The 16,877-nt window shown below is 39.0% G+C and overlaps 1 protein-coding gene across 1 annotated transcript in view; it reads right to left on the bottom strand.

The window, feature by feature from the left end:
* Nucleotides 1-16,877, bottom strand: part of LOC121371892 (putative glutamate synthase [NADPH]) — a 110,195-nt gene that overhangs the window by 84,889 nt on the left and 8,429 nt on the right. The window contains exon 2 of the mRNA XM_041498116.1: nucleotides 7,257-7,426. Coding sequence (XP_041354050.1) covers nucleotides 7,257-7,382 — 126 coding nt within the window. The 5' untranslated portion in view covers nucleotides 7,383-7,426. The remainder of the gene's footprint in view (nucleotides 1-7,256; nucleotides 7,427-16,877) is intronic.

The raw sequence follows: 16,877 nt of genomic DNA on the forward strand, positions 1-16,877 counted from the left end.
GTATATAAAAGGCCATGGTATGTGGGATGGTACATATAAATGATCCCTTGCTAAAAAAAATGTAGCGGGTTTCCAAGGCGCGTGTGCAGGGATTTCAGCAGGGTTGGGCTTATAGACTGTATTGAGCAAAGTTTATATGGGGCCATGCTCCCCCAGAAAATATATTTCAATTTTTTTAAGCTTGGGCAGGTAAGGATTTCGACCTCCAATACCCTCCCCCTGCACTTGCACCCGATTCCTTTGTAAGTTTATATGTCGAAATTACCAAACATTTGACATCCAATAGCAGATGATTATTAAATCAATATGCTCTAACATTGATGTCATTAAACAAAAAAACCCTAACTTTACCCTTTCCAAACGAAAGAACATTTATTTGAATTTGTTGATTTTAACACACATAAAATTAAGAAGGGAAAACGTTCATTGTCTTCTTTAGTATATTTTATTTTTAAAATATATACATGATCAATGTGTTACTAGTATACAAACTAAACTTTGAAAGTTCTACTAACACTTTATAAAATATTAATTCTGAAATAGGAAGGTACGATTGTCGATAGTATGTTGTCAAGATCAAACCGGTTTTAACGAAAGACTCTAGTACCGTATCCTCAACCGAACATTCTTTGTACAGCGCAAGATTTCTCATTTCGTTTTTTGAGACGAACCCTACAATTTCAAATCTGCAAACGCACATGTTAACTGAAACTGACAACAGGCTGTCGTTTGTGCTTTGCTGAGCAATGGCAGCACAAGCGACGAATCGAGCGTATACTTTTGATGATATTCGTTTACAGCGAACACACACAAGTTTTTTAAAAGTGCATTTGAGCTTGTGTTTCATATTTGTACATTATGTTATAATATGGTAACCAGAGACTGTAACTTTAAATACAGGTATACGAGCTGTGTTGTTTGTAATTACAGTGCCAAAAGGTGCCATAGATCTGCTCTACCACCCCTCTATGCACCCAACACACAACTTTAATTTAAAGGGACATTCCCGAGTTTGCTGCATTGTAAGATGTTTCCAACTAATTAAATATTATTACTATTAAAATTACATATTAAATATATTTTCTTGTTGAGAATATCAGTGTCTGTATATTCAATGTGTTTCTGGTCACCTTAATATTTATAAGAAGCCCAAACTGGATTTTGTCTTCAAATAATTTCGTACATACAAAAAAAAAATCTTTTTTAGGAATTAAAATGAAATTTAACCTAGTACAAATATTAGAACAATCAGAAACACATTTAATATACAGCCAGTAATATTTTATGCAGAAAAAAATATTTTATATGTAATTACAGTCATCAAAAAGTCTCTGTTAAAAATTACAGCAAACTCAGGAATGTCCCTTTAAAACTCATGTAGAACAGTGAAGCAATTCTATATAATTTGTGACTGTTTCATATCAACAAATTCTCAGAAAATGAAAAACAATCCTAATATAAAACTCCATTGACAAAGAGGGTACAATACATCACAGTTGTTAACATCATGGAGACTTCTCTACAATTACTTTTGAAAAAATATCACTTGTAATACAACAGTGAGTCCTGTGGTGAAGTGCGGCCTAACAGTCAATGAGTGTGAAAATATCACTTGTAATACAACAGTGAATCCTGTGGTGAAGTGTGGCCTAACAATCAATGAGTGTGAAAATATCACTTGTAATACAACAGTGAGTCCTGTGGTGAAGTGCGGCCTAACAGTCAATGAGTAAGAAAATATCACTTGTAATACAACAGTGAATCCTGTGGTGAAGTGCGGCCTAACAGTCAATGAGTGTGAAAATATCACTTGTAATACAACAGTGAGTCCTGTGGTGAAGTGCGGCCTAACAGTCAATGAGTGTGAAAATATCACTTGTAATACAACAGTGAATCCTGTGGTGAAGTGCGGCCTAACAATCAATGAGTGTGAAAATATCACTTGTAATACAACAGTGAGTCCTGTGGTGAAGTGCGGCCTAACAGTCAATGAGTGTAAAAATATCACTTGTAATACAACAGTGAGTCCTGTGGTGAAGTGCGGCCTAACAATCAATGAGTAAGAAAATATCACTTGTAATACAACAGTGAATCCTGTGGTGAAGTGCGGCCTAACAGTCAATGAGTAAGAAAATATCACTTGTAATACAACAGTGAATCCTGTGGTGAAGTGCGGCCTAACAATCAATGAGTAAGAAAATATCACTTGTAATACAACAGTGAATCCTGTGGTGAAGTGCGGCCTAACAGTCAATGAGTGTGAAAATATCACTTGTAATACAACAGTGAGTCCTGTGGTGAAGTGCGGCCTAACAGTCAATGAGTGTGAAAATATCACTTGTAATACAACAGTGAGTCCTGTGGTGAAGTGCGGCCTAACAATCAATGAGTAAGAAAATATCACTTGTAATACAACAGTGAGTCCTGTGGTGAAGTGCGGCCTAACAGTCAATGAGTAAGAAAATATCACTTGTAATACAACAGTGAATCCTGTGGTGAAGTGCGGCCTAACAATCAATGAGTGTGAAAATATCACTTGTAATACAACAGTGAGTCCTGTGGTGAAGTGCGGCCTAACAGTCAATGAGTAAGAAAATATCACTTGTAATACAACAGTGAGTCCTGTGGTGAAGTGCGGCCTAACAATCAATGAGTAAGAAAATATCACTTGTAATACAACAGTGAGTCCTGTGGTGAAGTGCAGCCTAACAGTCAATGAGTGTGAAAATATCACTTGTAATACAACAGTGAGTCCTGTGGTGAAGTGCGGCCTAACAATCAATGAGTGTGAAAATATCACTTGTAATACAACAGTGAGTCCTGTGGTGAAGTGCAGCCTAACAGTCAATGAGTGTGAAAATATCACTTGTAATACAACAGTGAGTCCTGTGGTGAAGTGCGGCCTAACAATCAATGAGTAAGAAAATATCACTTGTAATACAACAGTGAATCCTGTGGTGAAGTGCGGCCTAACAATCAATGAGTGTGAAAATATCACTTGTAATACAACAGTGAATCCTGTGGTGAAGTGCGGCCTAACAATCAATGAGTGTGAAAATATCACTTGTAATACAACAGTGAATCCTGTGGTGAAGTGCGGCCTAACAATCAATGAGTAAGAAAATATCACTTGTAATATAACAGTGAGTCCTGTGGTGAAGTGCGGCCTAACAGTCAATGAGTGTGAAAATATCACTTGTAATACAACAGTGAATCCTGTGGTGAAGTGCTGCCTAACAATCAATGAGTAAGAAAATATCACTTGTAATATAACAGTGAGTCCTGTGGTGAAGTGCGGCCTAACAGTCAATGAGTGTGAAAATATCACTTGTAATACAACAGTGAATCCTGTGGTGAAGTGCGGCCTAACAGTCAGTGAGTAAGAAAATATCACTTGTAATACAACAGTGAATCCTGTGGTGAAGTGCGGCCTAACAGTCAATGAGTAAGAAAATATCACTTGTAATACAACAGTGAGTCCTGTGGTGAAGTGCGGCCTAACAATCAATGAGTAAGAAAATATCACTTGTAATACAACAGTGAATCCTGTGGTGAAGTGCGGCCTAACAGTCAATGAGTAAGAAAATATCACTTGTAATACAACAGTGAGTCCTGTGGTGAAATGCTGCCTAACAATCAATGAGTGTGAAAATATCACTTGTAATACAACAGTGAATCCTGTGGTGAAGTGCGGCCTAACAATCAATGAGTAAGAAAATATCACTTGTAATACAACAGTGAGTCCTGTGGTGAAGTGCAGCCTAACAGTCAATGAGTGTGAAAATATCACTTGTAATATAACAGTGAGTCCTGTGGTGAAGTGTGGCCTAACAATCAATGAGTAAGAAAATATCACTTGTAATACAACAGTGAATCCTGTGGTGAAGTGTGGCCTAACAATCAATGAGTAAGAAAATATCACTTGTAATACAACAGTGAATCCTGTGGTGAAGTGTGGCCTAACAATCAATGAGTGTGAAAATATCACTTGTAATACAACAGTGAATCCTGTGGTGAAGTGCGGCCTAACAATCAATGAGTAAGAAAATATCACTTGTAATACAACAGTGAGTCCTGTGGTGAAGTGCAGCCTAACAGTCAATGAGTGTGAAAATATCACTTGTAATATAACAATGAATCCTGTGGTGAAGTGCGGCCTAACAGTCAATGAGTAAGAAAATATCACTTGTAATACAACAGTGAGTCCTGTGGTGAAGTGCGGCCTAACAATCAATGAGTAAGAAAATATCACTTGTAATACAACAGTGAATCCTGTGGTGAAGTGTGGCCTAACAATCAATGAGTAAGAAAATATCACTTGTAATACAACAGTGAATCCTGTGGTGAAGTGCGGCCTAACAGTCAATGAGTGTGAAAATATCACTTGTAATACAACAGTGAGTCCTTTGGTGAAGTGCGGCCTAACAATCAATGAGTAAGAAAATATCACTTGTAATACAACAGTGAATCCTGTGGTGAAGTGCGGCCTAACAGTCAATGAGTGTGAAAATATCACTTGTAATATAACAGTGAATCCTGTGGTGAAGTGCGGCCTAACAATCAATGAGTGTGAAAATATCACTTGTAATACAACAGTGAATCCTGTGGTGAAGTGCGGCCTAACAATCAATGAGTGTGAAAATATCACTTGTAATACAACAGTGAGTCCTGTGGTGAAGTGCGGCCTAACAATCAATGAGTGTGAAAATATCACTTGTAATACAACAGTGAGTCCTGTGGTGAAGTGCGGCCTAACAGTCAATGAGTAAGAAAATATCACTTGTAATATAACAGTGAGTCCTGTGGTGAAGTGCGGCCTAACAATCAATGAGTGTGAAAATATCACTTGTAATACAACAGTGAATCCTGTGGTGAAGTGCGGCCTAACAGTCAATGAGTAAGAAAATATCACTTGTAATACAACAGTGAATCCTGTGGTGAAGTGCGGCCTAACAATCAATGAGTAAGAAAATATCACTTGTAATACAACAGTGAGTCCTGTGGTGAAGTGCAGCCTAACAGTCAATGAGTGTGAAAATATCACTTGTAATATAACAGTGAGTCCTGTGGTGAAGTGCGGCCTAACAATCAATGAGTGTGAAAATATCACTTGTAATACAACAGTGAGTCCTGTGGTGAAGTGTGGCCTAACAATCAATGAGTAAGAAAATATCACTTGTAATACCACAGTGAGTCCTGTGGTGAAGTGCGGCCTAACAATCAATGAGTGTGAAAATATCACTTGTAATACAACAGTGAGTCCTGTGGTGAAGTGCAGCCTAACAATCAATGAGTAAGAAAATATCACTTGTAATACAACAGTGAGTCCTGTGGTGAAGTGCGGCCTAACAATCAATGAGTGTGAAAATATCACTTGTAATACCACAGTGAGTCCTGTGGTGAAGTGCGGCCTAACAATCAATGAGTAAGAAAATATCACTTGTAATACCACAGTGAGTCCTGTGGTGAAGTGCGGCCTAACAATCAATGAGTAAGAAAATATCACTTGTAATACCACAGTGAGTCCTGTGGTGAAGTGCGGCCTAACAATCAATGAGTAAGAAAATATCACTTGTAATACAACAGTGAGTCCTGTGGTGAAGTGCGGCCTAACAATCAATGAGTAAGAAAATATCACTTGTAATACAACAGTGAATCCTGTGGTGAAGTGCGGCCTAACAATCAATGAGTAAGAAAACTCATTGCTGTGAATAAAAGTCACGCTGCAGACAGACACCCACACAGACATACTTCTCACAATGCAGTCAGTGGGACGTTATCCTATAAATTTAATATCAAGTAGACAATTAATTACTTGTTGGGTAAGCCAGGACTATTGATTGGTGTTTCGAGACAAGGGCATTAACAAATCAATGAGGACGATGTGAGGAAGCCTTCTTGCTCCATGATATTGGTGCAGTCCTCGCTTCACATCAGTCAGGAGGCTAAGTGCTTAGGAATTAGATTAACTTGTCGCTCTAACTTACGGTGTGGAAACACTCTCAGAATAAACCATGTCTGACCTTTTTCTTACTCAGTATCAGGGGAAATTTGCTGTAAACCACTCACTGATGCAATAACCATGTTCTACATTAGTGGAAGATTGTTTTAAAATTTGATGTTTTTTCTACTTGTTTTGATCAACAGGTTTGAGCAGTAGTCTTCATTTCTCCTGGGAGTCAAACATGACAAGAAGTCGTTAGCTGAGAACTGGAGTCTCATGACTAGAATGGTAATGACATCATCCTCTGCATGGTATGTACTGGATAGTCAAAGATAAAAGAAACCACAACCTTGTAACTGTTGGACAGTGTTTGGCAAAGTGACCATGGAGCACCAGGCTCTACTAAGATCACACTCCTCGTATTAATTACATGTGTATGTTGTTAACCTACACACTTCATCACACAATATATTCATCAAACATAAAACAGGAAAATATTTTTTGTATCATTACACTTGAACACATTGTAAACTACAGCTAGTTTGTGTCTAACATATGGTCAACATTTCATTGATTCAGAAAAAGAGGAAACATTTTACTACTTTTACCAGGATGCAGCACAGAATTCTTTTAATTTTTTCAGGATAAATGTATTTAAACCCTAGGTAAACAGGGCATGCATTTTATTATTAAAATGAATGGACAGTTTTGAAAACACAAACAGCAATGAATTTCATCAAATTTAAGCTTGACATTGAAAAAACAAAATCCATGTTGTAACATTGCTTTGATGGCTTTATCACATCCAGTACATGCTGCACTGAATTAATCCACTTTTACATGTAAGGAAATACAAAGGAGTTTCTATAGCAACAATCTGTTGGTTAACACAATCTGAGAATAAAGACTTCAACAACGGATACAGTTTATTTATAACTCCATCTGCTACAAGTAGGACATGTCCAGCACTATAATAACAAGAGAAACCTGACTATCACATACCCGGTGTGACTTTATTCCGTGCCCTGCACTATAATAACAAGAGAAACCTGACTATCACATACCCGGTGTGACTTTATTCCGTATCCAGCACTATAATAACAAGAGAAACCTGACTATCACATACCCGGTGTGACTTTATTCTGTGCCCTGCACTATAATAACAAGAGAAACCTGACTATCACATACCCGGTGTGACTTTATTCCGTATCCAGCACTATAATAACAAGTGAAACTTGACTATCACATACCCGGTGTGACTTTATTCTGTGTCCTGCACTATAATAACAAGTGAAACCTGACTATCACATACCCGGTGTGACTTTATTCCGTCAATGTTGACCACGAACCCCACTCCACAAGCCTCACTTTCATACTGGGGGTCGTAAAGTCCCTGTGCCGGCGGAAATCCAGGAATGTGGCCACCTGATCCTCTCATTGTTCTCTTAGTGCTGTATTTCACCCAGTTCGTAATTTACACATCTGAAACAAAAATCACATTATGCTGTATTTCACCCAGTTCGTAATTTACACATCTGAAACATAAATCACATAGTGCTGTATTTCACCCAGATCGTAATTTACATATCTGAAACAAAAATCACATAGTACTGCATTTCACCCAGTTCATAATTTACATGTCTGAAACAAAAAATACACGAACTCTCATTTAATTAATTCTATGTTGCATTTATTATTGTCATTATTCATTTTACATATTGAACAAAAATCACTTCCCACCACTACACTGTATATATTGTATTACTTTGCTATATTGTATTTAAAATCAGTTGAAAAACAATAAATACTTGTTATATGCTCTACATAAAAGAAAGGATATTTTAACAACACCTCAGAACATTTTAAACTACTGCTATAACATATGGTTATTTCAACACTTGGGCTCAATAGCAAAGATCATTTGCATACCACTGGCACTGTATACCACTCCAAACGTAGTGTTGATGAGGCCCTTAACTTCTCATGACTGCTGTACATATACCACTGGCACTGTATACCACTCCAAACATAGTGTTGATGAGGCCCTTAACTTCTCATGACTGCTATACATATACCACTGGCACTGTATACCACTCCAAACGTAGTGTTGATGAGGCCCTTAACTTCTCATGACTGCTGTACATATACCACTGGCACTGTATACCACTCCAAACGTAGTGTTGATGAGGCCCTTAACTTCTCATGACTGCTGTACATATACCACTGGCACTGTATACCACTCCAAACGTAGTGTTGATGAGGCCCTTAACTTCTCATGACTGCTATACATATACCACTGGCACTGTATACCACTCCAAACGTAGTGTTGATGAGGCCCTTAACTTCTCATGACTGCTGTACATATACCACTGGCACTGTATACCACTCCAAACGTAGTGTTGGTGAGGCCCTTAACTTCTCATGACTGCTGTACATATACCACTGGCACTGTATACCACTCCAAACGTAGTGTTGATGAGGCCCTTAACTTCTCATGACTGCTGTACATATACCACTGGCACTGTATACCACTCCAAACGTAGTGTTGATGAGGCCCTTAACTTCTCATGACTGCTGTACATATACCACTGGCACTGTATACCACTCCAAACGTAGTGTTGATGAGGCCCTTAACTTCTCATGACTGCTGTACATATACCACTGGCACTGTATACCACTCCAAACGTAGTGTTGATGAGGCCCTTAACTTCTCATGACTGCTGTACATATACCACTGGCACTGTATACCACTCCAAACGTAGTGTTGATGAGGCCCTTAACTTCTCATGACTGCTGTACATATACCACTGGCACTGTATACCACTCCAAACGTAGTGTTGATGAGGCCCTTAACTTCTCATGACTGCTGTACATATACCACTGGCACTGTATACCACTCCAAACGTAGTGTTGATGAGGCCCTTAACTTCTCATGACTGCTGTACATATACCACTGGCACTGTATACCACTCCAAACGTAGTGTTGATGAGGCCCTTAACTTCTCATGACTGCTGTACATATACCACTGGCACTGTATACCACTCCAAACGTAGTGTTCATGAGGCCCTTAACTTCTCATGACTGCTGTACATATACCAGTGTTAGTGGACGACTAACTATAAAAAGCTATGTTTATCTTAAAATTGATTTTACTAACCAAATGTGTAAGTAGTAATAATGATAATGCATTAGTAACTAGCCTGGCATCAATCTGCTTCATGATAAACAAAACAAAGAAAACAAAATGGTAGTCAATCTGAGTGATGTGTGTGTTGAACTCTATCAATATCAAGCTGTCTAATTACAACTGTTAGCACATGAATACAGTGGTAACCACTGGAACAGAATAATACAGTCAAACCGGTCTTAACAGCCACCAATGAATAGTTATAATCTGTTTTGTTTAACGACACAAGTAGAGCACATTGATTTTATGAATCATTATCTACTGGATGGGAAACATTCGGTCATTGTGCGTATTTTAAAGGAAACACCTACCACAGCCCTTGAATACAATGGTAACTATGTGAACTGGTTGGGACTGGAAAAAAATTGAAACACCTCAGGCAAATGGTCAGCCATGAAAATGAGTATCAAAAGTTTAACATTGGTTTATTAATTATTGGCTATTGATTGCTAAACATTTGGTAAATTCGACAGTGTCTAAAGGCTCATACAGACTTGATGCAGTGCGTGCTTGCGGTTTAAAGGCTCATACAGACTTGATGCGGTGCGTGCATGTGGTTTAAAGGCTCATACAGACTTGATGTGGCACGTGTGTGCATCTAAAGGCTCATACAGACTTCAAGTGGGGCATGCATGTGGTCTAAAGGCTCATACAGACTTGATGTGACATGTGCGTGGTCTAAAGGCTCATACAGACTTGATGCGACACGTGTGTACAGTCTAAAGACTCATACAGACTTGATGCAACACATGCATGCAGTCTAAAGGCTCATACAGACCTGATGCGGCACATGCATGCAGTATAAAGGCTCATACAGACCTGATGCCTTTAGACCATGCAGTCTAAAGGCTCACAAAGACCTGATGCGGCACATGCGTGCAGTCTAAAGACTCACACAGACCTGATGCGGCAAGTGCGTGCAATCTAAAAGACTCATACAGACGATGCAGTGTGTGCGTGCGATCTAAAGGCTCATACAGACTTGATGCGACACGTATGTGCTGTCTAAAAGCTCATACAGTTTTGATGCGACACGTGCGTGCGGTCTAAAGGCTCATACAGACTTTATGCGGCACATATGTGCAGTCTAAAGGCTCATACAGACTTGATGCGGCACGTGTGTGTGCAGTCTAAGGCTCATACAGACTTGATGCGGCGCGTGTGTGCAGTCTAAAGGCTCATACAGACTTTATGCAGTGCGTGTGTGTGCAGTCTAAAGGCTCATACAGACTTGATGTGGCATGTGTGTGCAGTCTAAAGGCTCATACAGACTTTATGCGGCACATGTGTGCAGTCTAAAGGCTCATACAGACTTTATGCGGCACGTGTGTGGAGTCTAAAGGCTCATACAGACTTCATGCGACACGTGTGTGTGGTCTAAAGGCTCATACAGACTTCATGCGACATCTGCATGCGATCTAAAGGCTCATAGACTTTATGCAGTGCATGTGTGCAGTCTAAAGGCTCATACAGACTTTATGTGGTGCGTGTGTGGAGTCTAAAGGCTCATACAGACTTCATGTGACATGTGCATGCGGTCTAAAGGCTCATACAGACTTTATGCGGCACATGTGTGCAGTCTAAAGGTTCATACAGACTTTATGCAACACATGCGTGCAGTATAAAGGCCCATACAGACTTGATGCGACACGTGTGTGCAGTCTAAAGGCCCATAGAGTTGATGCGACTCGTGCATGCAGTCTGACTGTTGTGTCTGAGGTGTCTGAGGCCTGTCTTTAGGGTGTATACACCAACTGTTTAGGTATGAATATTTTATATGCACCATCCCACAGACAGGATAGCACATACCACTTACAACTTGTAGCTTGTATAAATGGATTATCTGTGAAAAATACATACTGAGAAATCTGAAGTGCCATTCAGACAGGTGGTTGTAAAAGAGTATGGTTGTTATACACTATATCTACAGTAAAAAATACTAACCTCTTAACAAGTCACTACCACACACACATGACACCCTGGCGATAAAGTGTGTTATATGCTGCAAACCCCTGGATGTGAAATGGGTTCACCAACATACTTTGGACAAGTATGTTGAAAGAGAGTATATACACAGCCATTTCATGCACTACTTCAAGTGCCTACATTCAAGGTCAGACAAGTATGTTGAAAGAGTATATACACAGCAATTTCATGCACTACTTCAAGTGCCTACATTCAAGGTCAGACATGTTACTGATTTCATAGAGACCTGTCCCTGAGTTGCTGCTATTCTGGGGCAATATTTAAATAAAACCAGATTCATTTCAAAATAGCCCATTGTATAAATTTAAATAATGACACAAAAGAACACATCAAAAAAGTATATCAGTTTCATTTGAAAACAGCCCATTGTATAAATGTTAAATATATTCCAACAGGTTATGGATGACTGTTTTGTTGTTGTATAGGTGATGATAATGAGATGAATGATGAAGCCACAGTATTGGTTACAAGGACCTCTTAACAATGCCAGAAGTCTGGTATGGATCATCACAAAAGACAAGCACCTGCGGTGGTTGGAGAGACAAAGTCTGGGATGAACCACTTATGGATCACTGGTCAGTACCCATTGAGCCTCAGGGTTTGGAGTTAGTATCTGGATTAAAAATCCCATGCCTCGACTGGGATCCGAACCTAGTACCTACCAGCCTGTAGACCAATGAAAACAAGATCCTGTGAACCAAATATAATGGTCCCAAACCATCTGTAAAGTTTGTAAATGGTTGAAATTTCACATGATGGTGAAGATTAGGTAGGTTAAACAGAAAGAAGAAAACAACAAAACAGGGAAAGCAACAGAAACAAAACCAGGCAGGACAAAAGGAAACAGAAAAAAAGAAAAACAAAAAGACAGAGATAATTATTAATATTTTATCCGGTGTCAAATATATCACCAAAAAATCACACAATTTACCAAGCACTTAAACATTTTCTGTCATTTCACATTACATCCATGCCACATGAACAAATGTCAGTAATTCAGTCTGTTCAAATGTGCTTGGTGATAAGGATGTTGTACCCAGCACCATTCAGAAAGTTACGAATCAACTTGGGGACAGATGGTTTTGGGTCTCTTCTGGTGACATACTTGCCCATGTTTGGCATGCTTCTGTGGCAGGATGTGGTGGTATCCACCACATCCTGGTGACAGTGGATTTCTAGTGTTGGAACCACTCAATCACCTTCCACACTGAAGGGTGAGGGGTGTCCCACCATGATGAAAAATTGGTTGTTGCACCCTTCATTGTTAGGGCATTGGTAGGCATCGTGTGATGGACATTTCATACAGGTCCACAAGAGTGGCTGGAATACTTCAACATTGGAGATTGGCGAGCCCATCATATGGAAAATGTCACAGACACATCTAATTGTTCAGGGTGTGATGGAGATTGGTGAGCCCATCATATGGAAGATGTCACAGACACATCTAATTGTTCAGGGTGTGATGGAGATTGGCGAGCCCATCATATGGAAGATGTCACAGACACGTCTAATTGTTCAGGGTGTGATGGAGATTGGTGAGCCCATCATATGGAAGATGTCACAGACACATCTAATTGTTCAGGGTGTGATGGAGATTGGTGAGCCCATCATATGGAAGATGTCACAGACACATCTAATTGTTCAGGGTGTGATGGAGATTGGCGAGCCCATCATATGGAAGATGTCACAGACACATCTAATTGTTCAGGGTGTGATGGAGATTGGCGAGCCCATCATATGGAAGATGTCACAGACACGTCTAATTGTTCAGGGTGTGATGGAGATTGGCGAGCCCATCATATGGAAGATGTCACAGACACATCTAATTGTTCAGGGTGTGATGGAGATTGGCGAGCCCATCATATGGAAGATGTCACAGACACATCTAATTGTTCAGGGTGTGATGGAGATTGGCGAGCCCATCATATGGAAGATGTCACAGACACATCTAATTGTTCAGGGTGTGATGGAGATTGGCGAGCCCATCATATGGAAGATGTCACAGACAGATCTAATTGTTCAGGGTGTGATGGAGATTGGCGAGCCCATCATATGGAAGATGTCACAGACACGTCTAATTGTTCAGGGTGTGATGGAGATTGGCGAGCCCATCATATGGAAGATGTCACAGACACGTCTAATTGTTCAGGGTGTGATGGAGATTGGCAAGCCCATCATATGGAAGATGTCACAGACACGTCTAATTGTTCAGGGTGTGATGGAGATTGGCGAGCCCATCATATGGAAGATGTCACAGACAGGTCTAATTGTTCAGGGTGTGATGGAGATTGGCGAGCCCATCATATGGAAGATGCCACAGACACATCTAATTGCACAGGGTGTGATGGAGATTGGCGAGCCCATCATATGGAAAATGTCACAGACACGTCTAATTGTTCAGGGTGTGATGGAGATTGGCGAGCCCATCATATGGAAGATGCCACAGACACATTTAATTGCACAGGGTGTGATGGAGATTGGCGAGCCCATCATATGGAAAATGTCACAGACATATTTAATTGTACAGGGTGTGATGGAGATTGGCGAGCCCATCATATGGAAGATGTCACCAACGTGTCTAATTGTACAGGGTGTGATGGAGATTGGCGAGCCCATCATATGGAAGATGCCACAGACATATTTACCTGTTCAGGGTGGGATGGAGATTGGCGAGCCCATCATATGGAAGATGCCACAGACATATTTAATTGTACAGCGTGGGTAAATTGCTTACCTGATGTGCAGTTGGTCTGGGATCGATCTTCACTGGTGGCCCCATTGGGCTATTTCTGATTCCAGTCAGTGCATCAAGACTGGTATATATCAATGGTTGTGGTATATACTATCCTATTTGTGGGATGACCGGCCTTGGTGGCATCGTGGCAGGCCATCGGTCTACAGGCTGGTAGGTACTGGGTTCGGATCCCAGTCGAGGAATGGAATTTTTAATCCAGATACCGACTCCAAACCCTGAGTGAGTGCCACGCAAGACTCAATGGGTAGGTGTAAACCACTTGCACTGACCAGTGATCCATAACTGGTTCAACAAAGGCCATGGTTTGTGCTATCCTGCCTGTGGGAAGCGCAAATAAAAGATCCCTTGCTGCCTGTCATAAAAGAGTAGCCTATGTGGCAACAGCGGGTTTCCTCTAAAAAAAATCTGTGTGGTCCTTAACCATATGTCTGACGCCATATAACCGTAAATAAAATGTGTTGAGTGCATCGTTAAATAAAACACTTCTTTCTTTCTTTATTTGTGGGATGGTGCATATGAAAATTACAAAATGATTGACATCCAGTAGATAATGTGCTCTAGTGGTGTCGTTAAACAAAACAAAACTTGACATCTTATCCAAGTAGGAGACCTGGGCCTGTGCTAATAAAAGTAAAGTCTGGTCTCAAATTCCTAATGACATCACATTCCTAGTGTGTGTGGTGTTGCCATGACAATCTTTCAGACTTTATTAGTCTAGAGTCCACTGTAAAAGTTTAATAAGCAGGTCTACGTCAGATCGGTGGTGTGTAGTCTTTGCCAAACTGAGACCAAGCCTCTTGAATGTGGCAGACAGTGCAGATGGCATAATGTTAACCAACAGACTGCAATTATTGGTTAGGGTAGGATTCTAGAAAACATCCATTCTAATATCTTCAACACAACAACATATACTTTGATTTGGTGAATCATTGTTTAAGGCAATAATCACGGTTACCTCCCATTCTGCCTACAACCCACTTTGCCTACACCCATTTTGTCTCCAGCCCAGTATGCCTACACTCAGTTTTCCTACAGTATGAAAAAGTAACATCCCCAGTTAATAGTGGGACAATCCCTATTATTTTGTGTCTCAAACCAATATAAAAACATTGTATTATATAAACAATTAAGATTACAATGAACATAAGTAATGTAATTGGGGCTTAGTTGCTCAAAGGTGATTTCATGCTCTTTATGGTGATTAGTATTAAAGTACTGTCGGAATTAGAATAAAAATTATCTTCGTTGATTATTTCTTTCATATTAAACAGACAAGTAAATATTTTGTAAATATCTATTTAATGATACTCTACCTAATTTAGCATTTACTTGTTTGGGCTTTCATTGATGTACAAGGTGGTGTTTACTCTTGAAATTAAAAGAAAGATGTCAGTAAACAGGTAATTTGTGCACTTTATTGGAAAAGACTATATAACAAATTTTGGTCAAGATGTGTCAGTTTCATTGCTGTTACAATATGTGAGGGACTGTTTGTGATGAGGGTTTACCCCTATCCCTCTCCAAAACAAAATATTTGTAGACATTTATAAGTAACTTTTGAGCAAAACTGTCAAGAACTATTCTGAGTGTGTGATCTATTATACCGGTATTAAAGGTGTTATCTCAAAGTTGCATAATGACAGCTATTGCAAATCATGCTTTTATTAAATTTTGCTTTAACATTTAAAGACTACACCTTTAACTATATGTCCATAGATGATTATAAGAAATAATTTTATCTACTAGTAGAAAATACTTTTTTATTGGAGAATCTTTATCACAAACAGATGCTCACATATAACATAGCACCTTTAAGTGGTTGCAAGATTGTGTAAATTTCTAATGTACTTATATTGAATTTATATTCACTAAATATGCTGGTCATAATTAATTATGCTGCAATTCAAAATAATCAGTTACCTTGCAGTTTTATATTAAAAGTTTGTTACAGGTAAATGAAATTGACACATATCATCAAAATGTGTTATAGTCTGTTCCAATAAAGGTCACAAATCTCCTGTTTACTGACATATTTATTTCAATTCAAGAGTAAACACCACCTTGTACATCAATGAGAGCCCAAACAAGTACATGCTAAATTAGGTAGAGTATCATTAAATAGATATTTACAAAATATTTACTTGTCAGTTTAATATGAAAGAAATGATCAACGAAAATCATTTTTATTCTAATTCTAATTCCGACAGTACTTTAGTCCTATGATCTCATACTGTGATCTTTAATATGTGATCAAAGTTAAATGGCATCCGTGATCCTTTGATACATGATTAAAGTTAAATGGCATCCGTGATCCTTTGATACAGGATTAAAGTTAAATGGCATCCGTGATCCTTTGATACAGGATTAAAGTTAAATGGCATCCGTGATCCTTTGATACAGGATTAAAGTTAAATGGCATCCGTGATCCTTTGATACATGATTAAAGTTAAATGGCGTCCGTGATCCTTTGATACATGATTAAAGTTAAATGGCGTCCGTGATCCTTTGATACAGGATACATGATTAAAGTTAAATGGCGTCCGTGATCCTTTGATACATGATTAAAGTTAAATGGCGTCCGTGATCCTTTGATACATGATTAAAGTTAAATGGCGTCCGTGATCCTTTGATACATGATTAAAGTTAAATGGCGTCCGTGATCCTTTGATACATGATTAAAGTTAAATGGCGTCCGTGATCCTTTGATACATGATTAAAGTTAAATGTTTATATAAACGTAAGGATTATTATATTTGTGAGGTCATTTTAATTGTTTGATCGTTTTTGTTGTGTAATCTTAATCGTTTTTATAATAAAATATGTGTTTGTCACATTATTTTATCATGTTATTTTTATACATAGGGACCATACATGGAATGTTCCACTTTTAACTGGGGATATCATCTTTTCATACTGTTGTAGGCAAACTGAGTGTAGGCAAACTGGGTTGTAGGCAAACTGAGTGTAGGCAAACTGGGTTGTAGGCAAACTGAGTGTAGGCAAA

The sequence above is a fragment of the Gigantopelta aegis genome, chromosome 4 (genome assembly GCF_016097555.1).
Source record: "Gigantopelta aegis isolate Gae_Host chromosome 4, Gae_host_genome, whole genome shotgun sequence".
In the NCBI taxonomy this organism is placed as follows: domain Eukaryota; kingdom Metazoa; phylum Mollusca; class Gastropoda; order Neomphalida; family Peltospiridae; genus Gigantopelta; species Gigantopelta aegis.